Genomic DNA, 27,956 nt, shown 5'->3' on the forward strand with positions numbered 1-27,956 from the left:
CCACACACCCACACTCAACCTACTCACTCTCCCCCTCCTACCCCACCCATATTTCCTCCCATGCCCTCTTTCTCTCTGCTTCTCCGTCCCTCCTCCCCCATCTGACTCCTCTCTCTGCCCCACGCTCTGCTTCGCCCAGTCCAGCCAGTGAGGCGCTGTGCGAGTCGGTAAGGCGAGTGTCAGGTGTGTGAGTGAGTGACCAGGTGAGTTTAGTGGGCTGTGCGAGTATAGGTTGTTGAATAGGTGGTTCAGGTGGTTGAATAGCTGAGTGAGTAGGTGAGCGCGTGAGTGAGTCTCCTTTCCCGAGAAGAACTTTGCTGGTGGAGGAGTGGAAGCCGCGCAGCAACATCAGCAGCAGGAGCAGCAGGAGGAGCTGCAGCAGGCGGAGCAGCAGGAGCAGCAGCAGGAGCAGGAGCAGCAGCAGGAAGAGCAGCAGCAGCAGGAGCAGCAAGAGGAGCCGCAGGAGGAGGTACTCGTTGCTTGCCCGTCTTTGGCACTGCGCTATGCCGTACGGCACTCCGTCAAGTTCATTTTATTGAAGCCCTATAGACTATTTAAACGAAACTATGTGCACCTATTACAAATGGCAAGTTCAACAAAGTGGATTAACATCGTCGCGTGGGAATGTATAGCAGCCGCCAAATGCCCTAAACTCGTGATGTTGATTTTAAATGAGGGAAAACCCGGATGACCCGGGGAGAGAGAGAGTGAGATGTACATACTGTGCACCGCAAACTCCAAACATAAAACAAGCGTCAGGGTAGGGATCAAATCCACAACCTCCTGTACACCCGGCGAGGCAGTTAACATCTAACAGCCACTCTACTTGAACAGAGGGCAAGGGGGTCGGTAGCACGGGCGGCTGGAAGAACGGATATCCAGACCTATAATCATTACTCTCGTTTATTCCCTACGAATGAATATATTACAACTGCGGTCTCACACGTGCCACTTGTTAGGATCTAGCTCCTAATCTCCATGGGCTCACGTTCGTAAGAGCAGGCGAAATGATCGGGTGGAACGGAACATCGCTGCGATAAGTTGTAGCGGTCAGCGCGAACCAACCCGGCAGTTCGATTCCCGCTCGCGGCCACCAACGGTGATATCGATTATCTAAACCGGTGCTGGGCATCCACTAGGTCGACTCAGCCTCAAGTGAGTACCTAATGCGATGAGTAAACATCGCCACTTTGGGAGACAAAGGCGGCCGGGCGTGGTGCTGGCTACCCCCAGCAAGCCGCGTGCTCCAGCGCCAGTCTTCATCGGTGCTGCTTCTCGCTACTAATAGTACTTGCCCCAGCAGCATGTTAAGGCTACACAGAGAATCGCTGTTCCTGTCTCTTGCTTGCTCCACCTTACATCAGACAGCTCACGTCGTCGTTTTTTTGTTATTTTTTGTTATTTTCTTTGAACCTATCTACGTGACTTTACCGAAAGAGCCAAAGAATATCAGACAGCTCATACAGCAGAGCGAGCAAAGACGAAAAATGACTTAATGACACCCACCAAAAGCTGGTGAAAGAACAGAGATTGTCCTACAATTATTAGGATTTTCTTAGGAGCCATTTTTATATCATGGACGATAAAAGAGCAGATTTACACTCTAGTGGAAATGTGCCTTCGGTGAGTGAGAGGTTGAAAATGCCTTTGAGGGATTTATAGATGCGATCTGGTGCAGGGTGTAATTGAATGTGTGTGTGTGGTGCAGGGTGTGATGGAGTGTGTGTGTGTGTGGTGCAGGGTGCAATGGAGTGTGTGTGTGTGGTGCAGGGTGCAATGGAGTGTGTGTGTGTGGTGCAGGGTGCAATGGAGTGTGTGTGTGTGGTGCAGGGTGCAATGGAGTGTGTGTGGTGCAGGGTGTAACGGAGACTGTGTGTGTGGTGCAGGGTGTAATAACGATTGTGTGTGGTGCAAGGTGTAATGTAGACTGTGTGTGTGTGGTGCAGGGTGTAATGTAGACTGTGTGTGTGGTGCAGGGTGTAATGGAGTGCGTGTGGTGCAGGGTGTAATGTATATTGTGTGTGTGTGGCGCAGGGTGTAATGTAGACTGTGTGTGTGGCGCAGGGTGCAATGGAGTCGATGCGGAGGCAACTGCTGCAGGAGGTGTGCCCAGGCCCAGCAGGGAGGCCGCGCTCCAAGGTGACCGTGGTGGGGGTGGGCCAGGTGGGCATGGCGAGCGCCGTCAGCATCCTGCTGCAGGTGACCGCTCGCACGTCCACGCATGTGAACGCACACGTGTGGGTGTGTGAGGCTGTGTGGTATTTCGGTTAGCACGCTGCACTACGAACCTGGCTCTCCTGAGTTCGATTCCCGCTCACGGCCAAGACCAGGGACGATTATATAATTATCTGGACCTGTCCTGGGCCTCCCCTCGGTCGACTCAGCCTCAAATGAGTACCTGGTGCGGTGTGTAAAAAAACATTGTCACTTGGGTAGACAAAGGCGGCTGGGTGTGGTGTTGTGGCCACCCACCCCCTCGTGTGCCGTTCCGGCCTTCATAGTTGCTCGCTAACAGCACTTGCCCCAACAGTCTGTTCAGGCTATACGGGGGATCTTTGTCTTTGTGTGTGACCGCGCCTTCGCCCAGACACGTACAGACGTTATTCATACTTGAGGAGTTGTTTTTTTATTGAACCGATCTACGTGACTTCACCGAAAGAATACACTTGAGGATTTGTTTTTGGGGTGAGATGGCGTAAATGTAAAGTGTGTCGTTAAACTCTGCCACCACCAGTGCCCGACACAGCCAATCAGTGAAGTTTGGTCACTTAAACCAAAACGTGCCGATTACTTTACTAGTTCAGCACTCAGCGCTTGTGTGTTTGGAGAATAAATTCACCTTTTTTACTGGCAGATAAAGGTCCCATGATATAGCTGCTCATGTATGAAAAATAAGAATAGGGTGTTACCCTTTCTGGCGATTAAACAGGAGATGTTAAGATGTTCAAACACCAAATATACACGTTTTTCAAGGCATCAAGTTTGCATTAACCACACATCAGAATCAGAATATGTCTTTATACTGGAGGAATCGGATGAGCTATGAAGCTAATTTTTTCATAGATATAACTCCTCGATCCGAGCTATGAGTGTCTGATACAGTACTTGCATTTTAGTTTTACTGTTTGCCTGTGAGACAAGGCCGTAAAGAAGCCTCCCTCTGGTGAAGGCCAATCCGTTTCAGAGACGATGCATACATTATTATATGCTCTGATACTTTTCAGATCATGTTTCCATGTTCACCACAAGTAGGTGTGGTTAATGCAGACTTGATCCCTTGCCAAAGATATATATTTGGTGTTTGAACATCTTAACAAAACTCCTGTTTCATCGCCAGAATGGGTAAAAGCCTATTTTTTTTCATACCAAATTCACAACATTTATAATTTGATTCTCGTGACGTTTCCATTGCTAATTACATCCAACATCATCGGGGCGATTTTGCCAAAATTCTAAAAGCCTTTAAAACTGCCTTTCAACGTGACGAACCAAAAGAATATGGCTTTACCACCTTCTCGCAATAATACAGGAGGTGTAAAAATGTTCAAACACAAATAGACACATTGCAAGACATCACGCTTGTGGTAAAACATGCAAACAAACATGCTTCGATAATAATGTAGGCATTAAATTTCGATTTAAAGCTTTCGTGACTGCAGGGATTCATCTTCTTGGTTCTTTCGGTAAAGTCACGTAGAATGGAAATAATAAAATAATAAAAATAAAACATAATAAAATAATTCTCAAGACGTTTCGGCCACAACGCAAGCAGCCGTCCTCAGGTGTAGAACAGGTCTGTCGAGAAGACAGAGTCTGAATGACACGCCCCAGGCTTGGAGCGACTATTTACGCTGGGATGGAGGGGCGAAGAGCGTCTTGACAAAATAATTTGCATATCAAGAGGAATTTAGCATATTTATGGGAAATGCAGATATGCGATTAGTACTACTTGTGAAATGCGTAGGAGGTTTGGCGAGGGGTTTAAAGTCATTATCCCCGTGCATTATGCAGGATGAGCAGCCTCAAAGGGAGGGGATAGGGGTAACATTAATAAAGGGATGGAATGTTAATAGTATGTAGCTGGAGTAACTAAACCACCACGTAAACAACTAAAGTATAAACTACATAGTATACTAAATATACTCTCCAATAAGCTGAGCTACTAACAGTAAGTAATACATTACAATTCTATGTCGCAAAAAATATGATATGCTTCCAGCTAAACTTTATTCTCTTACATCACACGAGTCTACACCGTACAGTATACTGCCATAGACAAACCCAACATTACATTATATACTGTATTACTATACACCACCCTTATACTGTACATTGTAATATTACACTATGTATTATTCTACCCACCCTAATGTATATCACACAGCTGTATATCCACTATACAATTACGATACTATATATTACTTTGTACATTGTATTAAGCATTAAAATTTTATACTATTTATCATTATACAATCCGCTATACACTGTACCATTGACCGTCATGTGAAAGACAATAAGAGGAAGCAACGAAATATGTCAATGGGAGAGTAGTGTGGGGAGACTTGCAGCGGAGCAAAGAATCCATTCCCTGCAGAGAATACAAGATATATAGTCAATGCCAGTGAGTGGAACGCGATCTGAAAGTCACCGTAAACGTGAACACAATCAGTTAAGATCCGTCCTTCCAATGATTGCTGAGCCAGAATCCATCTTCTCGGTTGAAATTGTCTCTGTGTTTGTATATGTGGATCGCCTCATGAACGAATCTCTCATGGTAGCCAGATGGCTTGCAGAGAACCTCTTTCTTGGAGAAGTCAATATCATGTGAACCCACTGAATTGTAACAGTGATCTGCCACGGCTGAGGTGTTTGTCCTACCGTGTTTCAAGTCTGCTTTATGTTCACGGATGCGGTCCGAGACATGTCGTTTGGTTTCTCCAATGTAACTGCTACCACAGAGGCAACTTAGTTTGTAGACGCCAGGGTACTGTATGTCTGGAACCACATCTTTTACAGACGGGACCAGATCACGGATTTTATGTACTGTGTTGAATCTTATCAGGATTTTGGAGATCTTTTTTGTGACCCCAGCAATGTAGGGTAATGTGATGGTTTTGAAAAGCCTCCTCAACAGGATCCTTCTTGATGATTGGAGTGATGGTTTTGCGGATTGTGTAGTCGGAGTAACCATTAGCCTTAAGAGCTTGGCGTACGTGTTTGAGTTCACTGGCAATGTGTTCCTGGTCGGAGATGCATTGGGCTCTATGGTATAGAGTCTTGATGAGGGAATTCTTCTGGGATGGATGGTGGTGGGAATCCGGTTTTAGGCAAGCATCCGTATGGGTGGCTTTCCTGTAGACATTGTAGGCATTGTCTTTGAAACTGATTGGTCTACACCAGAGCTGCAGCCTCCTTTATGACTTTGTCTCAGCCACCGGTGTTAGACCGGAAAAGAAACGCCAAAATGCGAACAGCAGCACAAAAGGCGATGCAAATGTCATGGCCATCACTCGCTTGAATAACAACAGTTTTGCCAACATTTTCATACACCGGCAACAACAAAAAAATATTTCATAGCCGGAGCCTTCCAATAAAAATTTAATAATCGATTATCCGGCACCGCGCAATTATTATTCAGCTGGTTCCAACATTATCTGATGTTCTTGGGGCCAATCCGGCGAAACTGGCAAAAACCGCTCCAAAGGCTGTAACCAAACCGGCGATCGGCACCGTGCGCCTGACAAAGTAGCTACGCTTGATTTCAGTGTTAAATATGATATACAGTACATTATACACTACATACAACTTGAACAATGAAAATAATGCACATATATACATCTTCCCATGCAGAGTCTTCCAGATTGGAGTGCTAAGCACAGTGAAACAGTAACTTTTTACAATAGGATATTTATTTTTGTCTATTTGTATGGTTATTTATGCCCATTTCACAGAGTAAACACATTTAAAACAGTAAAAAACATACACAACACCTACTAATATAACGTCATACAAAGAACGTGCAAAATTAAACGATTTTAAACAATGATTAGTAGTGATTATCCGGCATTTTCCATAATCCAGAGCCGCCGGATAATCGATGATCTCCTGTAATCACGAGAGAGAGAGAGACTGACAGCTGTCGTGATGTTCCCACAATGCATCCATCACCAGCACCACTCTTCAGCCCTGGTCTGAACCACCAGCTATCATCGTTGTCCCTGCTAGTGACGTGACTCCTGCCAAGGCCCTCTCATTGTTTTCTTATGAACAGTTTTAGTTTCGTATCTATTGTCTTTGTGCGTATTGAGACAGCGGTTGCTATGGGGAGAGGTGGCGCAGCGGTTAGCACTTTGCGCTACGAACCCTAGCGGGAATCAACCCGAGTTTGATTCCTGCTCACGACTACCGATACTGACTATTTTCTGAACCCTTCCCGGGCATCCTTTAGATCCACTCAGACTTAAATGAGCACTTGGTACGGTGTGTAGTAAAGAACGCCACTGGGGAGGCAAAGGGGGCCAGGCGTGGTGCTGGCCACTCACCCCCTCGTGTGCCACAGGTGCCGGCATTTATAGGCGCTGCAATTCGCTACCAGCACTTGTCACGACAGTCTGTGAAAGCGACACGGGGGATCTTTGTCTTTGTGAGTGCATGTGAGTGCGTGTGTGTCTGTGTCGGTAGTGTAGTGTAGTGGTTAGTGCGCTGCACTACGAACCTGGCGACCAGGGTTCGATTCCCGCTCACGGCAAACACCAGTGACGATTATCTGAACCTGTCTTTGGCTTCTCCAAGGTCGACTCAGCCTCAAATGAGTACCTGGTGCAATATATAGTGAACATCGCCACTCAGGGAGACAAAGGCCGCCAGGCGTGGTGCTGGCCCCCACCCCCACGTGTGCCACAGGTGCTGTCCTTCATGGACGTTGCCCCGCACAGTTTTGTTGGTCTCTACGTGTACATGGAATCTCACTCAGAACAACGCGGACGAGGTCGCCCTCGTGGACGTGATGGAAGACAAGCTGCGTGGGGAAGCCATGGACCTGCAGCACGGCTCACTGTTCCTCAAGACAGCCAAGATTGTGGCCGACACCGGTACGACACGAAATAGACAGCAGCCAAAATAGCATCGACAATTCTGCAACACTGCTCCGGGAATTATTTCGGTATACATCATTTAGAGGCCGACCGAAATTCGGTTTAGGCGCCGAAAGTTGGCAAATGGCCACTTTCGGCATACTTTCGGTTTCGGCCGAAAGTCAATTTTTGACTTTCGGTTTCGGCCGAAACTGATATTGACTTTCGGTCGTCAACCCAAGATCTATTTTTAGAATATAACGCTAGTGCTAAGTCTATCAGCCGGTCAGTCGGCGCTAGACAATCCTATGCGATAGGCTGCATACACACACACACGTCAGCAGCAGCTTGCGAGCGAGGTTACAGTCGCAACCATGGTCTGGGGCCGTCAATAAATGACATTATGCACCTTGAGGGGGGTAGTGACTGCGTAGTCATTCACGCGCTGCGCTACGAACCCGGCGGCTCGAGTATGATTCCCACTCACGGCCGGTGACGATTATTTGAACCGGTCCTAGGCCTCCCCTAGGTCGACTCAGCCTCAAACGAGTAAGTGATGTGGTGTGTCAACATTGCCACTGGGGAGACAAAGGCGGCTGGCCGTGGTGAATCCAAGTCCCGGGCGAAGCCGGGTAGTAAAGCTAGTATTTTTTAAATCTTGTGTTCGGTAACTTCGCTTATATACCTTACTGTTTCAGTCTTGGTCGAAAGTGTAGTTAAACTTTCGGTTTCGGCTTCGGTTTCGGCCGAAAGTGAAGTTAAACTTTCGGTTTCGACTTCGGTTTCGGCCGAAAGTAAATTTTTTACTTTCGGTCTGGTTTCGGTTTTAGAGCTGTCAACCTATCCCTGATCACTCTGGATAATCGAGAGATGTTGTCTCCCTCGCCTGGTATGCAGGGGGCCGGGGGTCCGATCCCGACCCTGACACTGCCTGCTGTATATTTTGAGTTTGCGTGTCTCTCTCTCTCCCCGTGGTCGCGTGGACTTTTTTCTCCGGTTCCTCCAGTTTTCCCCTCCACATTTAGAACATGCATTGAGATTATTTAGAATATGCTGGTGCTATAAATTTCCACGTGATGATAAGAAACTTTGTTGAGCTATCATTTGTGGCCATGTCGCTTCGGAAAAAATAAGTGCACACCTCAGTTGGCCTTACCTGGTAAGATAAAAAAAAAGTTTAGTTGAATCGGTATTTTTAATGTGATTTGTTTACCTTTCCTATACTTTGCTACTGCTATCAATATGATTGGTTGACTGATGCCTCTATTGGAAGAGAGAACTGTTGGGATTCCCAGTCCAGGATCTCAGCAATGTCAGCCCAGATGATCAGATGCCTCTGAGCCACCCAGCCATCTCTGCTGCATTGGAACATGAACACCGCATGAAAAATAAGAATAGGTATTACCTTTTTTGGCAATAAAACGGGAGTTGTGTTAATATGTTCCAGCACTAAAGAGATACATTTTACAATGAATAAAGTCTGCATTAACCACACGTACTTGTGGTGAACATGCAAACAAACATGCTCTGATAATAACATATGCATTGTCTTTGAAATTGATTAGCCTACACCAGAGACAACCTTCTTTATGGCCTTGTCTCACCACCTGCGTCAGACCAGACAATGCCAAAGTCGAACAGTACAAATAACATGCATGTATCAGAGCATTTATAGCTCGGGTTGAGCAGTTATATCTTTGAGATATCTTTTTGCCAGTTTCAAAAGTATGGAAAATGAGAACAGGTTTTGAACCCTTCCCTGGCACCGGCGCGTGCACATGTCAACGACTCTGTGCTCGTAGACTACGCGGTGACAGCCGGCTCCAAGCTCTGCGTGGTGACGGCCGGCGTGCGACAGAAGGAGGGGGAGAGTCGCCTTGCCCTGGTGGAGAGAAACGTCGCCGTCTTCCGGAAGATTATCCCCAACTTGGCCAAGTACAGCCCTGACGCTGTGCTCCTCATCGTGTCAAACCCAGGTCTGATCGGCAACGTAGATTCTCACTCTCCAATGCGAGAGTCGTTGTCATTGTAATCATCAACAACTCATCAATCGATCGATCGGTCAATGTTTCATTTCAAAATAGTGTTATAAACACAATGTTACACCATGTAAGCTTTTACGACCATTTTTTTTCATAGTAAAAGTTACTTTTTTGGGTTTGATCACGTAAATATTAATTTCAGCACAATTTGCCAGATGAGTCTGAGTTGTAATTACCGGCGAAACGTCATGGTACTCGGATTTTAAATGTTGTAGTGGGTTTACTCTCCAACACACCAACGGTTAGTGCTTAACTAGTAACTAATTGGCACGTTTTATTCACGTGACAAACCTTACTGATTGGCTGTGTCAGGTGGTGGTGGCAGGTTTAACGAAGCATATATTTACACGGTCTAACCTTTGTGAATGTTGGTCTTGGCGTGCAGTGGACATTCTGACGTTCGTTGCTTGGAAGCTGAGCGGATTCCCCGTGCATCGCGTCATCGGCAGCGGCACCAACCTGGACTCAGCGCGTCTGCGATTCCTCATGGGCGAGAGGCTGGGAATCAGCCCTTCCAGCATTCACGGATATATCATCGGGGAGCACGGGGACTCCAGTGGTAGTAATCAACGTCACACCATCGGCTAATCGCCTGTCACGGCGAGGGGGGGGCGTTGGGGGGGGATGCTTTCTGCTTGGTCAATTGGTCAAATAACTAAGGCTGACGTCCACAAAAGGTTCCAGTCGCTGGTCAGACTGAGAACTTAGACTTGGTCGGATTGTCGGCTGATTGCATCTCTGACTCTTCTCTCTCTCCAGCCGCTCGCAGGCATTCACAGTCACGTCGAAGTCCATTTCACGACCAGAATTGAGTGTTTAACAAGCATGCCCGGGTTTGTATGCCTCCCTCCATTGGGGCGCCACGGTGGCTAGGATATGTTAACTACCTCCCCTGGTATACAGGAGGAGCCTGGGTTCGATCCAGACCATGACGCTTGCTGTATATTTGGATATTGCCTGTCTCTCTCCCCATGGTCACGTGGATTTTTCTCCAGGTCCTCCAGTTTTTCCCTCCACATTTAGACTCAACATCATTCGTTCAGAGTGTTTGGCTGCTATACTATTTCCACCTGATAACAAACCACTTCATTGGGCTATCATTTGTGATGGCCAGGTCACTTCTATAAAAGAGCTACATAGCTTACCTGGTGAAACATACAAAAATTGTTTAGTTTAGACAGTTTAACATGTAGGCCTTCAAGAGATATATTCTCCATATTAGAGGTTTTTGGATTTGATCACGTTAATATAAATGTATCGTTAAACCCGCAACCACCCCACAGAGCCAATCGGTAAGGTTTGTCATATCAACAAAATGTAGCATTTTGTTACTAGTTCAGCATTAACCAGTGTGTTGGAGAGTAAACCTACTAAAGCATTTACAATTTGTGTACCGTGACGTTTCGCCGGCTTTCTCAACTCAGCATCATCAGGCGACAGCCAGAATTGTGGAAACATCCTCCTCCTGTTTCAGTCTCAAATAGAGGTGGGGGTAAATGTGATGTCGTCAATTGTGAGACAGGTAAGGCCTACTTGAGCTATGTAGCTTTTTTTCAAAAGCGACCTGGCTATGCCAAATTATAGCTCAACGAATTGGCTTGTCACGTGGACATTTATTGCAGCAGCCAAATACGCTTCACGCGTGATGTTGATTCTAAATGTGGAGAGCAATACCAGAGGACCCAGAGACAAAATCCACACGACCACAGGGAGAGAGGCACGTAAATTCCAAATATACAGCAGGCGTCAGGGTTAGAATCAGACCCTCGACCTCCTGTATAGCAGGCGAGGTAGTTAACATCCCTCCACCGTGGCATCCTACAGGTGCGAATACCAGAGGGGGCGCGGGGGGGGGGTTAATGCATTCCTATAAATAAATATATAATATTAATTTAACTATTATGGGGTTTAGAGTTTGCTATGCCCATGCACTCTCTCCTGCATCCCCTCCCCCAGTGGCAGTGTGGAGCGCAGCCAATGTGGCCGGAGTGAAGCTGCAGCAGGCGTTGGAGGCAGAGCAGCGCGGAGCGGAGGAAGGGGTCTGGACAAGCATTCACAAAGAGGTCATCGACAGGTGTGTGCAGGCATTACGATGGAGCACCACGATGGCTATGAGATGATAACTACCTCGCTTAGTGCACAGGAGGTCATGGAGTTCGATCCCGACCCTGACATCTACTGTATATTTGGAGTCTGCGCCTCTCTCCCTGTGGTCGTGTGGATTTTTATCCGGATCTTCTGGTTTTCCCCCCACATTTATAATCATCATCACGCATTTAGAATATTGATAAGCCACTTTGCTGAGCTAATAGCCAGGTTGCTTCTGAAAAAAAAGATACGTAGCTCAGTGGAGCCTTACCTGGTGAAATAAAACATAGTTAAATAGTGGCAATGCCTTTCGTCAGAGTCAGAATCAGAATCTTTAGTTTATACTGCAGGAGGAGGAAACCGATGCAAGCCATGATGCTCTTTTCTCAAATATAGTCAAGAGTGCCCATGGGGGTCAGAAAGTTACAACAACAAACACAAAACCGACAGTAGTGCAGAGTATAGAAAATATAAGAGCATTAGTCCAGTAGACTCTTGATTATCCATGTACCTTTTTCTGATTTGTGGATTAACGGTGCACCCAATATTTTCACGTAAATTAATAACTCAGGGTTTTTTTCCCTGAAGCCCAATTTAATAATCAAAAAACATTTGCACATTGTTATTCTTGGAATTTTGTATTACAAGTCAAGTTCTTAAACCAAAAAATATGTTGCTCTGGTTAATCTGAAATCCATTTGATCGTCTCTACAGTACAGTAGTTGCACATCTTCACAACAGTGGGTGGAGTTTGATTGATCTTGATTGGCGTTGCTCTGCTGTCCAATTAGTGGGCCGAGTCTTTTGCTGGGCTGGAGCAGGAAAGTATTATCACTGAACACTCACATCATCAATCTGTTGATCGTTAGTATTTGTTCATTAACAAAGTAAATTTTATTAACTTAAACATTATTTATACCTATGGTAATGATTTTTAGCATAGAGATCCACAGAAAATAGATTTTTTTTGGATTATCCGCAATTTTGAATTATCAGCGGCCGTCCTCCCTATCATTAGCGCGGGTAATCAAGAGTCTCCTGTATATATATCTTTTAATTCTCAGAAGTGGAGTTGAACCCGTATTTTTACACCCTGCATTTCTTGATGTAGTCATTTTTGTTTGCACCACACGGTCATAAGTAGACTACGTGAGGTTGAAGTTTAAGAAGAGTCTGTGCGTTTTTGTTCCAGTGCCTATGAAGTTATCCGTCTCAAGGGGTACACGTCCTGGGCTATCGGCCTGAGCGTGGCAAGCCTGACCCAATGCATTCTCAAAAATCTCCGCACCGTCAACCCTGTCTCCACACTGGTGCAGGTGTGTTGCTTCACGTTTGATCATCACCATCATCATCACGACCTTCAGTCCTTCGTCAATCCACTACTTGATGATGGCTTTCAAGTGCTCTTGGTTATGGGAGTTAACCATACTTCAACCATGCAACTAATGTTGGTGACCCTAGCCGGGCATCGAACTAGGGTCGCCAGGTTCACGCTCTGGTTGTGAAAATCTTTTATTTTTGTGTTATATTACTAACCAGTAGACGTAACACGTTCACGTCTTCAAGTGAGTAGTTGAAGACTGGTAATGCTGTGTTGTAATAGTTAAAACAATGGTGGAGGATTCTTAAAACTGTACCCACCGCCTGTTTACCCAGCAGCATTAGTTTGGTGCTACAGTCTATGGCAACAGTCTATAGCGACAGTCTACGATCGGACAGGGTGCATGTGGTGGGATGGAAGTGTGGGTACGCCCACTGCAATCAATATAGAGGCTATGTCTCATTAATCGAGTGTTATTCCGTTTCGCTGTAGCAAGCTATTTGAATTTGGACACATTTGTTCCCTAAACGAGCGAAATGTTCACTTAGAGAATGGAGACTGATCAATCGCTATATGGCAGCAGGGGCCATACTATCAAAGGAAGATTATCCATAAGAAATTGAATCTTGCACATACGGTGATCGCATGGTGAGCATAATTACTATTTCAAATATTTAAATTGCTTCATTATTCTATTGCTTGAAGACGACAAAACATTAAAGAGTGTTTTTATTTGTTTATTGAGCCCGTTACAAAACGAGCATAAACAGGAGAGAATAGGCATATAAACGATAAAAAAGAAATTAAACTAATTTGTATTTTACCAGGTAAGCCACACTGAGCTATGTAGCTCATTTTTCAGAAGCGACCTGGCTATTAAAAATAATAGCTAAATTAAGTGGGTTATCACGTGGAAATGTATGGCAGCCAACTACTCTAAACACGTGACATTGATTCTAAATGTGGAGGAAAAAACCAGAGGACCCGGAGAAAAATCCATGTGACCACGAGGAGAGAGAGAGACACACACCGCAAACTCCAAATATACAGCAGGCGTCAGGGTCAGGATAGAACCCAGGATATTTCTATTTACCAGGCGAGGTAATTAACATCTCCTAGCCACCGCAGTAGACGCTGATGCATGAATAGCATACGCATCGTGTGACGCTTTGTTCTATGGTTTGGACTTCGCCATAGTCGCAGTTTCACCGATTCTTTGATGAACTTCCATTTGTGGAAAGGGTGCACGCACACCTCCCACGTATTTCCTTTGTGAGCGAAGTTTAGCGAGCGCCATACTGTGTGGTCTTTCGGTTTTATAATGCCATCGATTAACGGTTTTTCGATTAACAATCCGCATCCCATAGGGTCCCCATTGTTTCTATTAATGATACATTTTCAATTAGCGATATTTTTATGATATCAAACGGATCCGCCAATTTCGGCAAATGGGAGCGCTCCTAGACCTCAGCCAATCAGTAACGTGCCCTTTTATGAGCGTTTTGAAAGCAACTGGCTTGCTTAAGCCATCGATTTTCTTAGCTTTAATATGTTCTTATAACGTTTATTTATTTTTAAAAAATGATTGTGTTTAAATATTACAAACTATTAGCGGGAAGTACCCGGCGTTGCCCGGGTCAAATTTATATTTCAAACCTACTCTTAAAAATCTAACAGCAGTGCATACTGACTGTGGTGGTACCTGCTATGATTACAGCAGTGCATACCGACTCTGGTGGTACCTGCTATCACTACAGTAGTACATGCAGATTCTATAGCAGTATTGATCGATTCTATAGCACAAAGTACTCACCTGACAGAGTGGCGTGGTGAGGTCTAGTCCCGTACAGAGCCTCCTGCCGACGCCTAAATTGGCTTGCCGGCCGAAGTGGCACCTTGGCAGGCTGGAGATGGGCTGCTATCCCTGACCCCCCACCAGCAACGATCTCCCAGGCCGCTCTGCAGTAATATCTACGGCCTATAGTGGTAGCATCTAGCGATTGTATAGTAGTAATAACTGCACGCATCGGGGTGGGGGGGACATCACACAGTGAAGAATAAACGTTAGCGTTTAGTGTATTTTTATAGCATTTTTAACGCGAAAGAAAAAGTTCCCCTCACTCCCACCGAAGGCGTGCGACTTGGCATGGGCCGTCTTCCCCACCAAAGGCGCGTGAGTTGGTATGGTCGTGCTCGCGTCATAAATAAATAAAGGACACCACACAAAAATCGCACTAAATTGCTAATCAAACTAATTAAAAATTTGACAGATGTGAAAAAGGAATAGCGCTTGCTCACCGCGGGGCTTACAGCGTGGTATCTGACTATTTTTTCACGTAAACCCTGCCGTTGGAGAGCCAAGCGCTCGACCACACACAAACCCACACAAACCCCGCCACAAACCCACACACAAATTATGACTTTTATATATATATAGATAGATGTTTTAGGGAGAAAAAGACCAACTTCCAATCATCTTTGAATAAATTATGCCCCTTTTAAACATGCATTTCTTATATACGATTAGTGATCATTTAGATTGACTATGGTTTTTGTGGAACCAATTAATATCGTTAACCGAGGGGCCACTGTAATGTAACACATCCACACAAAAGTTACTAAGCCATTGCATAGTATGCATAAATTATCAGCGGTTCCTGAAGCACTACACTGCGGCCGTCTTGTGTTCGGTCACTGAACAATACAATTTGAACAAACGCGATCGACCAATGGCAGAAACAGCCACAGAGAAACAGACCACTCTAGACCGTTTTAATTCCAATCAGTACTCATCAGCACTGAGTCCCGATTAACAAATACATTCATGTGTTTTATCTGTTTCAGCGAGCTCGTATAAAATAACAAGTATCTGGTGGCTTCAAGGTGAAGGGGGCGCCGCATTTTCAAAAACCCCGGATAATCACTATAATCATTATTTAAAATAGCTTTTTTGCATGTTCTTCGTTCATTCGTTCGTTTTTCAGTCCACTTGTCCTGGTGAGGGTCGCTGTGGCAGCATGTTGAGTAGGGCTGTTCAGACCTCCCTTTCCCTGGCGACAGACTCAAGCCCTTCCTGGTGAATTCTCAGGCGTTCACAGGCCAGCTGAGCAACATAGTCCTGCCAGTGTGTCCTGGGCCAGCACTGGAGACTTCGCCCAGTGGGATGTGCCTGGTAGAGTTCCAGGGGGAGTCTATCGGGGGGCATACTTTATACCAGGTGCCCGAACCACCTCAACTGGCTCCTCTCGATCTAAGGGAGCAGTGGCTCAACTCTTAAGTCTCTCCAGGATTATCAAACTCCTCACCCGATCACCGATAGTGAAGCCCGACAACCCTGCAGAGAAACCTCATTTTGGTCCCTTGTACCCGCGATCTTATCCTTTCATCATTACCCAAAGCTCATGATCATGGGTGAGGGTGGGAATTTAGATTGACCTATAAATCGAGAGCTTTGTTCGAGAACTCTGCTTCCGCTTCACTACCATGGAAAGGTAGTGCCTGCAACACTGTGGGTGCCACACCGATCCGCCGGCTGATCTCCCGCTCCCACTTACCATCACTCGTGAAAGAGACCCCAAGGTGCTTAAACTCCTCCACAAAGGACAATTGTTGCCCCCTCACCTGGAAAGAACAATCCACTGTCTCCCGGGAGTGAACCATGACCTTAGATTTGGAGGTGCTTATCCTCATCCCACTCGTTTCACACTCGGCATCAAACCATTCAGGTGCCTGCTGGAGATCACAGACTTACAAGGCAAAGAGGACAAAGTCATCTGCAAAAATCAACAATGCCACCTTCATGCCCCTGTACTGGATGCTCTCCATACCTCGGCTGTGCCTTGATATGCTGTCCATGAAAATCACAAACAGGAGTGGAGACAAGCGCACCCTCGGCGGAGTCCAACACCCACAGTGAACTACTTTGATTTAACACAAAGAATACAGACACAGCTCTTACTCTGGGAATAGAGGGACTGAAAATCACACAAAATTTGCGCCTGTACATCATACTCCGACAGCACCTCCCACAAGACATTGTGGGGAACACAGTCATATGCTTAATCCAGTCTATAAAGCAGAAGTAAACTAGAGAAGCATACTCCCATGACCCCTCAAATATCTGTGAGAGGGAAAACAACTGGTCCATTGTTCCATGACCATGATGGATTTCACATTGTTCCGCCTGAATCTGAGGCTCGACCACCGGGCAGAGACTCCTCTCCAGCACTCTGGCATAAGCTTTACCTGGGACGCTGAGGAGTGTGATTCCTCTGTAGTTGGAGCACACGTCCCTAGTTTGCCATCCAGAGGAACTGTACCCATCTTCCATACAACATTGAAGAGCAATGTTAACCATAACACTCCTACACTGTCCAGCACTTTAAAAAAGACTCTGGGCGAATCTAGTTCACCCCAGCAGCTTTGCCGCTACGAATGCCCTCGACCGCCACAGCGACTTCAGCAGCCGGGATGGATCCGACTCCCCCAGCTGTTTCCAGGGCTGCGTCCTGAGAGGAGGGCATATCTACCGGGCTGACTAAATGCTGGGGTACCCCCCCTGGTGAGACACTGCTTAACCAATACATACTTCACCTGGAATGGAACCTTCTACAAGCAAATTGAGGGCACCCCAATGGGCTCCCCCCTATCTCCGGTTGTAGCCAACATCTTCATGGAGAAATTTGAGACGGACGCCATCCAGACTGCCACTCTACGCCCGACCTTATGGAAGAGATACGTAGACGACACTTTTGTCATCTGGCCACATGGCCGGCCTGCTCTAGACCAATTTCTCGACCACATCAATTCCATACACCCAGCCATCAGATTCACCATGGAAGTCGAAAATGATGGCAAGCTACCCTTTTTGGATGTCCTAATCAAAAGGAGACCTGATGGTTCAATGAGCCACTCTGTCTACAGGAAAGCCACCCACACGGATGCTTATCTAAAACCGGATTCCCACCACCATCCATCCCAGAAGAATTCCCTCATCAAGACTCTATATCATAGAGCCCAATGCATCTCCGACCATGAACACATTTCCAGTGAACTCAAACACGTACGCCAAGCTCTTAAAGCTAATGGTTACTCCGACTACACAATCCGCAAAGCCATCACTCCAACCATCAAGAAAGATCCTGTTGAGGAGCCTTTCAAGACCATCACCTTACCCTACATTGCTGGGGTCACAAAAAAGATCTCCAAAATCCTGATTAAACACAAGATCCAGGTCCGATTCAACACAGTACATAAAATCCGTGATCTGGTACCGTCTGTAAAAGATGTGATTCCAGACATACAGTACCCTGGCGTCTACAAACTAAGTTGCCTCTGTGGTAGCAGTTACATTGGGGAAACCAAACGACACGTCTCAGACCGCATTCGTGAACATAAAGCTGATCTAAAACACGGTAGGACAAACACCTCAGCCGTGGCAGACCACTGTTACAACTCAGTGGGCTCACATGACATTGACTTCTCCAAGACGGAGGTTCTCTGCAAGCCATCTGGCTATCATGAGAGATTCGTTCATGAGGCGATCCACATATACAAACACAGAGACAATTTTAACCGAGAAGATGGATTCAGGCTTAGCAATCATTGGAAGGACGTAATAAACCATTTCGATACACATTAGGGTGAGTTGAATAATACATAGTGTTATATTAAAATGTATAAAGTATAGGGTGGTTTACAGCAATACAGTATATAATTTAATGTTGGGTTTATCTATGGCAGTATATAGTACTGTATATGCTAAGAGAATAAAGTTTAGATGGAAGTATATTATATACTTCTTACGACGTAGAATTGTAATTTATTATTTGTTGTTAGTAACTCAGCTTATTGTAGAGTATAGTAAGTATCAGTTTATATTTTAGTTTTTTATGTAGTTTTCACTTTGGTTTTCTACGTGGTTGTTTGGCAAATGCAGCTACATATCACTAACATTCCTTTCCTTTATTAACGCTGTTCCTTGCGCCCCCCCGTGGTGCTGTTGATCCTGCATAATGCATGGGCATAATGGGACTTTGAAACCCCTCCGCCCACCTCCTATGCATTGCCCATTGGTATGCTAAATTCCTCTTCATATGCACATTCTTTTGTTAAGGCGCTCCTCCTCGCTACACCTATATAAGCTCCTAGCTTGATAATGTTCTCATTCTTCGCCTGAGGACGGCTGCTTGCGTTGTGGCCGAAACGTCGTGAGAATTGTGTTATTATGTTTTATTTTTATTATTTTATTACTTCCCTTCTACGTGACTTTACCGAAAGAACCAAGAAGATGAATCCCTGCAGTCACGAAAGCTTTAAATCGAAATTTAACCGCCTCTACGGGGAGGGTTTCCACATAACTTTGAGATCCTTCAACAAGCTCCGGGATAAGAAGGCTCAGCTAATCGAGTCTCTCACCTTTCTGAAGAGATGCCGTGACTCTAAGGTAATACCAAACGCATTTACACTAACATCTGCTGCTGTAACTTCTTCTAATGCGAAACGAATTCTGTCTAGAACTAGCTTAGCTCTTATCTCAGAGAAAATCAGACTTACGCGCACCGAACTAGATCAGTTAGACAAGACACTCTACAAATCACACTTATCTTTGAGTGCAACAATGTCCACATCGGATTGGGAACACGTGGAAAAAATGACTGCCTCTTCAGCTGCCGTTATGTCGACTAAATGTAAGGACAACTTGATTTCCAAATTCAACCGCCTCTCAAACAAGAAACCGGACCCACACATTGAAAAGCTAGATGTTAACAAAGTCGTAATTAATCGCAGTAACAGTCCTATTTCTGAAGGTTTGAAATCCGTTTTAGCTAAAGGACTAAACTTTGCAGTCACACCTAGACACATACCAGTTAATGATATAATTGCTCGAGTAGATGTAGCTCTCAAGGGCTTGAGTCACATCGCTGCAGACGTAGCAAGATCTGAAATCTCTGTAACCCTCAAAAACGCTAAGATGCCAGCTAGCAACATCAGCAAAGATGAGCGTTTTGAATTAGCTCAATTAAAAAAGAGGGATGACATTGTCATCCTCTCAGCCGACAAAGGCAATGCCACTGTCATCATGGACAAAATAGAATACAACAACAAAATTCAAGAACTACTCAACGATGGCAGCTATACAAAAATAAAAAGAGACCCCACCAACAGCCTCGTCTCCAAAACCAACAACATCATTTCTGCTTCAACCGCATTAATTGATCAGACCAAACAGTTCTCGTTGAAACCTTCTGCAGCCAGGCCACCAAGATTGTACGGCTTGCCAAAGATACATAAAGAAGATACACCTCTTCGTCCCATTGTCTCTACTATCAACTCCCCCACTTACAAACTGGCTCGTTTTTTGTCCGAAATCCTACGGCCTTTCACTGGAAAAACCACCTCTGCAGTACTAAACTCTACTGACCTGGTATCGACAATCAAGGGGATTGCCCTGTCCCCAGACGACCTGCTTGTCAGTTTTGATGTGGTTTCCTTGTTCACCAAGGTGCCTGTGCCTGACACCATCGCAATCATTGAAGACTTGGTTCATCAAGGACTAAATGCTGGGGTACCCCCCCTGGTGAGACACTGCTTAACCAATACATACTTCACCTGGAATGGAACCTTCTACAAGCAAATTGAGGGCACCCCAATGGGCTCCCCCCTATCTCCGGTTGTAGCCAACATCTTCATGGAGAAATTTGAGACGGACGCCATCCAGACTGCCACTCTACGCCCGACCTTATGGAAGAGATACGTAGACGACACTTTTGTCATCTGGCCACATGGCCGGCCTGCTCTAGACCAATTTCTCGACCACATCAATTCCATACACCCAGCCATCAGATTCACCATGGAAGTCGAAAATGATGGCAAGCTACCCTTTTTGGATGTCCTAATCAAAAGGAGACCTGATGGTTCAATGAGCCACTCTGTCTACAGGAAAGCCACCCACACGGATGCTTATCTAAAACCGGATTCCCACCACCATCCATCCCAGAAGAATTCCCTCATCAAGACTCTATATCATAGAGCCCAATGCATCTCCGACCATGAACACATTTCCAGTGAACTCAAACACGTACGCCAAGCTCTTAAAGCTAATGGTTACTCCGACTACACAATCCGCAAAGCCATCACTCCAACCATCAAGAAAGATCCTGTTGAGGAGCCTTTCAAGACCATCACCTTACCCTACATTGCTGGGGTCACAAAAAAGATCTCCAAAATCCTGATTAAACACAAGATCCAGGTCCGATTCAACACAGTACATAAAATCCGTGATCTGGTACCGTCTGTAAAAGATGTGATTCCAGACATACAGTACCCTGGCGTCTACAAACTAAGTTGCCTCTGTGGTAGCAGTTACATTGGGGAAACCAAACGACACGTCTCAGACCGCATTCGTGAACATAAAGCTGATCTAAAACACGGTAGGACAAACACCTCAGCCGTGGCAGACCACTGTTACAACTCAGTGGGCTCACATGACATTGACTTCTCCAAGACGGAGGTTCTCTGCAAGCCATCTGGCTATCATGAGAGATTCGTTCATGAGGCGATCCACATATACAAACACAGAGACAATTTTAACCGAGAAGATGGATTCAGGCTTAGCAATCATTGGAAGGACGTAATAAACCATTTCGATACACATTAGGGTGAGTTGAATAATACATAGTGTTATATTAAAATGTATAAAGTATAGGGTGGTTTACAGCAATACAGTATATAATTTAATGTTGGGTTTATCTATGGCAGTATATAGTACTGTATATGCTAAGAGAATAAAGTTTAGATGGAAGTATATTATATACTTCTTACGACGTAGAATTGTAATTTATTATTTGTTGTTAGTAACTCAGCTTATTGTAGAGTATAGTAAGTATCAGTTTATATTTTAGTTTTTTATGTAGTTTTCACTTTGGTTTTCTACGTGGTTGTTTGGCAAATGCAGCTACATATCACTAACATTCCTTTCCTTTATTAACGCTGTTCCTTGCGCCCCCCCCGTGGTGCTGTTGATCCTGCATAATGCATGGGCATAATGGGACTTTGAAACCCCTCCGCCCACCTCCTATGCATTGCCCATTGGTATGCTAAATTCCTCTTCATATGCACATTCTTTTGTTAAGGCGCTCCTCCTCGCTACACCTATATAAGCTCCTAGCTTGATAATGTTCTCATTCTTCGCCTGAGGACGGCTGCTTGCGTTGTGGCCGAAACGTCGTGAGAATTGTGTTATTATGTTTTATTTTTATTATTTTATTACTTCCCTTCTACGTGACTTTACCGAAAGAACCAAGAAGATGAATCCCTGCAGTCACGAAAGCTTTAAATCGAAATTTAACCGCCTCTACGGGGAGGGTTTCCACATAACTTTGAGATCCTTCAACAAGCTCCGGGATAAGAAGGCTCAGCTAATCGAGTCTCTCACCTTTCTGAAGAGATGCCGTGACTCTAAGGTAATACCAAACGCATTTACACTAACATCTGCTGCTGTAACTTCTTCTAATGCGAAACGAATTCTGTCTAGAACTAGCTTAGCTCTTATCTCAGAGAAAATCAGACTTACGCGCACCGAACTAGATCAGTTAGACAAGACACTCTACAAATCACACTTATCTTTGAGTGCAACAATGTCCACATCGGATTGGGAACACGTGGAAAAAATGACTGCCTCTTCAGCTGCCGTTATGTCGACTAAATGTAAGGACAACTTGATTTCCAAATTCAACCGCCTCTCAAACAAGAAACCGGACCCACACATTGAAAAGCTAGATGTTAACAAAGTCGTAATTAATCGCAGTAACAGTCCTATTTCTGAAGGTTTGAAATCCGTTTTAGCTAAAGGACTAAACTTTGCAGTCACACCTAGACACATACCAGTTAATGATATAATTGCTCGAGTAGATGTAGCTCTCAAGGGCTTGAGTCACATCGCTGCAGACGTAGCAAGATCTGAAATCTCTGTAACCCTCAAAAACGCTAAGATGCCAGCTAGCAACATCAGCAAAGATGAGCGTTTTGAATTAGCTCAATTAAAAAAGAGGGATGACATTGTCATCCTCTCAGCCGACAAAGGCAATGCCACTGTCATCATGGACAAAATAGAATACAACAACAAAATTCAAGAACTACTCAACGATGGCAGCTATACAAAAATAAAAAGAGACCCCACCAACAGCCTCGTCTCCAAAACCAACAACATCATTTCTGCTTCAACCGCATTAATTGATCAGACCAAACAGTTCTCGTTGAAACCTTCTGCAGCCAGGCCACCAAGATTGTACGGCTTGCCAAAGATACATAAAGAAGATACACCTCTTCGTCCCATTGTCTCTACTATCAACTCCCCCACTTACAAACTGGCTCGTTTTTTGTCCGAAATCCTACGGCCTTTCACTGGAAAAACCACCTCTGCAGTACTAAACTCTACTGACCTGGTATCGACAATCAAGGGGATTGCCCTGTCCCCAGACGACCTGCTTGTCAGTTTTGATGTGGTTTCCTTGTTCACCAAGGTGCCTGTGCCTGACACCATCGCAATCATTGAAGACTTGGTTCATCAAGGACTAAATGCTGGGGTACCCCCCCTGGTGAGACACTGCTTAACCAATACATACTTCACCTGGAATGGAACCTTCTACAAGCAAATTGAGGGCACCCCAATGGGCTCCCCCCTATCTCCGGTTGTAGCCAACATCTTCATGGAGAAATTTGAGACGGACGCCATCCAGACTGCCACTCTACGCCCGACCTTATGGAAGAGATACGTAGACGACACTTTTGTCATCTGGCCACATGGCCGGCCTGCTCTAGACCAATTTCTCGACCACATCAATTCCATACACCCAGCCATCAGATTCACCATGGAAGTCGAAAATGATGGCAAGCTACCCTTTTTGGATGTCCTAATCAAAAGGAGACCTGATGGTTCAATGAGCCACTCTGTCTACAGGAAAGCCACCCACACGGATGCTGATCTAAAACCGGATTCCCACCACCATCCATCCCAGAAGAATTCCCTCATCAAGACTCTATATCATAGAGCCCAATGCATCTCCGACCATGAACACATTTCCAGTGAACTCAAACACGTACGCCAAGCTCTTAAAGCTAATGGTTACTCCGACTACACAATCCGCAAAGCCATCACTCCAACCATCAAGAAAGATTCTGTTGAGGAGCCTTTCAAGACCATCACCTTACCCTACATTGCTGGGGTCACAAAAAAGATCTCCAAAATCCTGATTAAACACAAGATCCAGGTCCGATTCAACACAGTACATAAAATCCGTGATCTGGTACCGTCTGTAAAAGATGTGATTCCAGACATACAGTACCCTGGCGTCTACAAACTAAGTTGCCTCTGTGGTAGCAGTTACATTGGGGAATCCAAACGACACGTCTCAGACCGCATTCGTGAACATAAAGCTGATCTAAAACACGGTAGGACAAACACCTCAGCCGTGGCAGACCACTGTTACAACTCAGTGGGCTCACATGACATTGACTTCTCCAAGACGGAGGTTCTCTGCAAGCCATCTGGCTATCATGAGAGATTCGTTCATGAGGCGATCCACATATACAAACACAGAGACAATTTTAACCGAGAAGATGGATTCAGGCTTAGCAATCATTGGAAGGACGTAATAAACCATTTCGATACACATTAGGGTGAGTTGAATAATACATAGTGTTATATTAAAATGTATAAAGTATAGGGTGGTTTACAGCAATACAGTATATAATTTAATGTTGGGTTTATCTATGGCAGTATATAGTACTGTATATGCTAAGAGAATGAAGTTTAGATGGAAGTATATTATATACTTCTTACGACGTAGAATTGTAATTTATTATTTGTTGTTAGTAACTCAGCTTATTGTAGAGTATAGTAAGTATCAGTTTATATTTTAGTTTTTTATGTAGTTTTCACTTTGGTTTTCTACGTGGTTGTTTGGCAAATGCAGCTACATATCACTAACATTCCTTTCCTTTATTAACGCTGTTCCTTGCGCCCCCCCGTGGTGCTGTTGATCCTGCATAATGCATGGGCATAATGGGACTTTGAAACCCCTCCGCCCACCTCCTATGCATTGCCCATTGGTATGCTAAATTCCTCTTCATATGCACATTCTTTTGTTAAGGCGCTCCTCCTCGCTACACCTATATAAGCTCCTAGCTTGATAATGTTCTCATTCTTCGCCTGAGGACGGCTGCTTGCGTTGTGGCCGAAACGTCGTGAGAATTGTGTTATTATGTTTTATTTTTATTATTTTATTACTTCCCTTCTACGTGACTTTACCGAAAGAACCAAGAAGATGAATCCCTGCAGTCACGAAAGCTTTAAATCGAAGGTTCCCTCACAACTGGTGTCCAACAGCGGAACCGATGGTTGCCAACATGACAGGCACCAACTGCCTTCAGGCCACAGCTTTTCGCGGCTGCATCCACAATCAAAGTCCTGAACATTGTCTACTCGGACTCAATGTCCACGACCTCTGGTGGAGTGCAGGAGACGTTTTCCCCGAGGTGGAAGTTGAAATATTTCTGCACTGGGTCTTCTGCAAGACGTTCCCAGAAAACCCGCACTCTTCGTCTGGGCCTTCCACGTCTATCTAGTCGGTGACCCAAGCATCGGATCCAACTTACCACCAGGTGGTGATCAGTTGGCAGCTCTGCCCCTCTCTTTACCCAAGCGTCCAGAACATATGGCCTTACGTCCAATGATACAACTATAAGGTTAATCATTGACCTTCGTCCCAAGGTGGTCTGATACCAAGTACACTTATGAGCATCCTCATGTTCAAACATGGGTTTGTTATTTACATTTCGTGAGTAGCTCATAATTTCCATGACATCTTACCGTTCGGGTTCAGATCAGGGGGGGCATTTCTCCCAATCACGCCTCTCCAGGTATCTCCATAGTTTCCCATGTGACCCTTGAAGTCACCCAGTAAGACTATGGAGTCGGTAAGTGGAACTGTATCGAGCACTGCACCCACCATCTCCAAGAAGGCTGAATACTCTGAACTGCTGATTGGTGCATAAGCACAGACAACAGTCAAGAGTTTTCCTTTCTGAGACCCGAAGTCTCCTTGAGGTGACCCTCTCATCCACTGAGACAAACTCCAACTGAACAACACCTAGCCGCGGGGGTTGTGAGTATCCCCACACCTGCCTGGGGCCTCTGACCAGGGGGTACTCCGGAATAGGAGTACCCCCTGGTCACCTCCACACACAGCCAATGCTGTGTGTGGAGGTGAGACCGACGATATCTAGTCTGGCTCCTTCCCTCCCAGTGATGTGACATTCTATGTCCCAATAGCGAGCGTCCATCGCCAAAGTCCAGTCCATCTGAGATAATCCCTCTCCCTGCCATAATGGCATCACACCCGTGCCTCACCATAGTCCTGCGGATGGGGGGGGGGCACAGAACGGCACCACGTAGCCACCAGGCACTTGTTGGCGAACACCACGTGACTTTACCGAAATAACCAAAAAGTAATTCCTGCAATCACGAAAGCTTCAAATCAAGTTTAAAACACCTCTACGGGGAGGATTTAAGTTAGTTTTCTCTCTTAATTTAGGAGCTTTCGTGACTGCAGGAATTATTCTTTGGTTCTTTTTTTAAATTAAAATAATTTAATTTATTATTTTATTTTTAGACGTGACTTAACCGAAAAGAACCAAAGAATTAGTTTTCTCTCTCTCTCTCTCTCTGTTGTCTCTCTGCTTGTGTGTCTGTCTTTGTCTCCGTGTCTGTGTCTTGTCTATCTCTCTCTCTCTCTCTCAAATTTCACACTTAACTTCAAATTTAGCAATCTTTGGAAGAACGTAATCAACCAGGCTATGCGTTGATTGTGTGTTGACCGAATCTGTGTTGCATTGCATTACTTTCCCAAATTTTACTAAGATTGTTTTATTAAGTTTATTTTCTCTCTGTGTGTTTCTGCGTTGTCTCTAGCATTTCCTGCAGTCACGAAAGCTCCAAATCTCTCATTGACATGCTAATTTCTCTACACCCCCCCCCCCTCTCTCTCTCTGCCCCCCTCTCTCTCTCTATTTAAGACCTTGACACAGAGGCGTTGTTTCTCTGTGTGCCTATGTGTGTGTCTCTCTCTCTGTGTTGACTGTTCTGTTAGCCGACTCTCTGTATTGTATTGCATTATATTTCTAATTTTACTAGGTTATTTTCTCATTCATTCGTACCTGATGATGATTGCTTGTGTTGCAATCGAAACGTCGTATTCTATTATTTAATTTTTTTTCTACGTGACTTTACCGAAAGAACCAAAAAGTGTATTACTTATTCATATTCTGTGTATTACTTGATAATGCACGTATTCATATTGATCGCAAAAGCCTATGTTTTAAATAGATAAATGTATAAAGTTTACCGCAGTCTCTGGTTCCTTCCGAAATCAAGTCAGATTTGAATTTTCACTCCAACTATGGCGTTCTGGGTCATTCTGACATATTTCTACCCCTGGCTATGCGTGTGTAAGTGTAGTGTAGCGGTTAGCACATTGCGCTACGAACTCGGGGACCCACTTTTGGTTCTGGCTCACGGTCAGCAACACCAGTAACGATTAATTATCTGAATCAGTCCATGGCCTACCCTGGGTAGACTCAGCCTCAAATGAATACCTGGTGCGGTGTGTCAAAATCGCCAATGGGGAGACAAAGGCGGCCGGACGTGGTGCTGGCCACCCACCTCATGATGTGCCATTCTGGCCATCGTAAGTGCTGCTACTCGCTAACAGTACTTGCCCAAAACATTCTGTTAACGCTATACTGGGGGTGGTGGGGTTGGGTCTTTGTCTGTGTACAGGGCAAGCATGGCATTACAGAAGAGGTGTTCCTCTCCCTGCCATGTGTGCTGGGCTCCACGGGCGTCTGTGGGATCTTGAACCAGCCGCTCACGCCACCCGAGACGGCCCAGCTGTGCGCCAGTGCCCGGGCTCTGTGGGAGGTGCAGAGGAAGCTGGAGATGTGAGCCTCAACGCCACGCGCCTCGCAGACTGTGGGGGTAGAGAGCAGAGTGGGGCGAGAGAGCAGTCTTTTCCTTTACCTAAGAGGACCTTCAACGAGCTCTGATTGAGGCAAGCATTGCAAGTGATGAGTTGCCCCAAGCAAGCTACGATTGAAACATCGTCTTCATGAGGGAAAAAAGGAATAGGCTGTAACCCTTTCTGGCAATAATACAGGTGGTAAGATACGCAAACACCAAAATAGACACACCTACTGCAAGGCATCATCAAATCTGCATTTACCACACATCATCACGCTTGTGGTAAAACATGCAAACAAAAGTACTTCGCTAATAATGTTTTCGTTGTCCTTGAAACAAATTGGCATACACCAGAGAAGCATCTGTTAAGGCCTTGTCTCACCACCAGTGTTAGACCAGAGAACAAAAGGGTA

General features: G+C 45.2%; 1 protein-coding gene across 2 annotated transcripts; it reads left to right on the forward strand.

The window, feature by feature from the left end:
* The first annotated feature begins 93 nt into the window (after positions 1-93).
* On the forward strand, positions 94-27,897 carry LOC144947987 (L-lactate dehydrogenase B chain-like). Of its 2 annotated transcripts, none has more exons than XM_078877416.1 (8): positions 94-469; positions 2,065-2,199; positions 6,974-7,091; positions 8,876-9,049; positions 9,501-9,674; positions 11,072-11,189; positions 12,396-12,519; positions 27,364-27,897. In XM_078877416.1, the coding sequence occupies exons 2-8, from the start codon at positions 2,071-2,073 to the stop codon at positions 27,526-27,528; spliced, it is 1,002 nt and encodes a 333-aa protein (XP_078733542.1). In that variant the 5' UTR covers positions 94-469; positions 2,065-2,070; the 3' UTR covers positions 27,529-27,897. The 2 variants fall into 2 exon arrangements, with proteins under 2 accessions (XP_078733542.1, XP_078733541.1); XM_078877415.1 differs by lacking the exon at positions 94-469 and adding an exon at positions 1,561-1,623.
* Positions 27,898-27,956: the final 59 nt, after the last annotated feature.

This window comes from Lampetra fluviatilis, chromosome 48, assembly GCF_964198595.1.
Source record: "Lampetra fluviatilis chromosome 48, kcLamFluv1.1, whole genome shotgun sequence".
In the NCBI taxonomy this organism is placed as follows: domain Eukaryota; kingdom Metazoa; phylum Chordata; class Hyperoartia; order Petromyzontiformes; family Petromyzontidae; genus Lampetra; species Lampetra fluviatilis.

Excerpts from the sequence above, each read along its gene's own strand:
- LOC144947987 (XM_078877415.1), top strand. The coding sequence starts at position 1,576 with ATGGACGATAAAAGAGCAGATTTACACTCTAGTGGAAATGTGCCTTCG. Across the intron at positions 9,675-11,071 it reads GGAGCACGGGGACTCCAGTG|TGGCAGTGTGGAGCGCAGCC; the intron begins GTAGTAATCAAC and ends CCCCTCCCCCAG. Across the intron at positions 11,190-12,395 it reads CACAAAGAGGTCATCGACAG|TGCCTATGAAGTTATCCGTC; the intron begins GTGTGTGCAGGC and ends TTTTTGTTCCAG.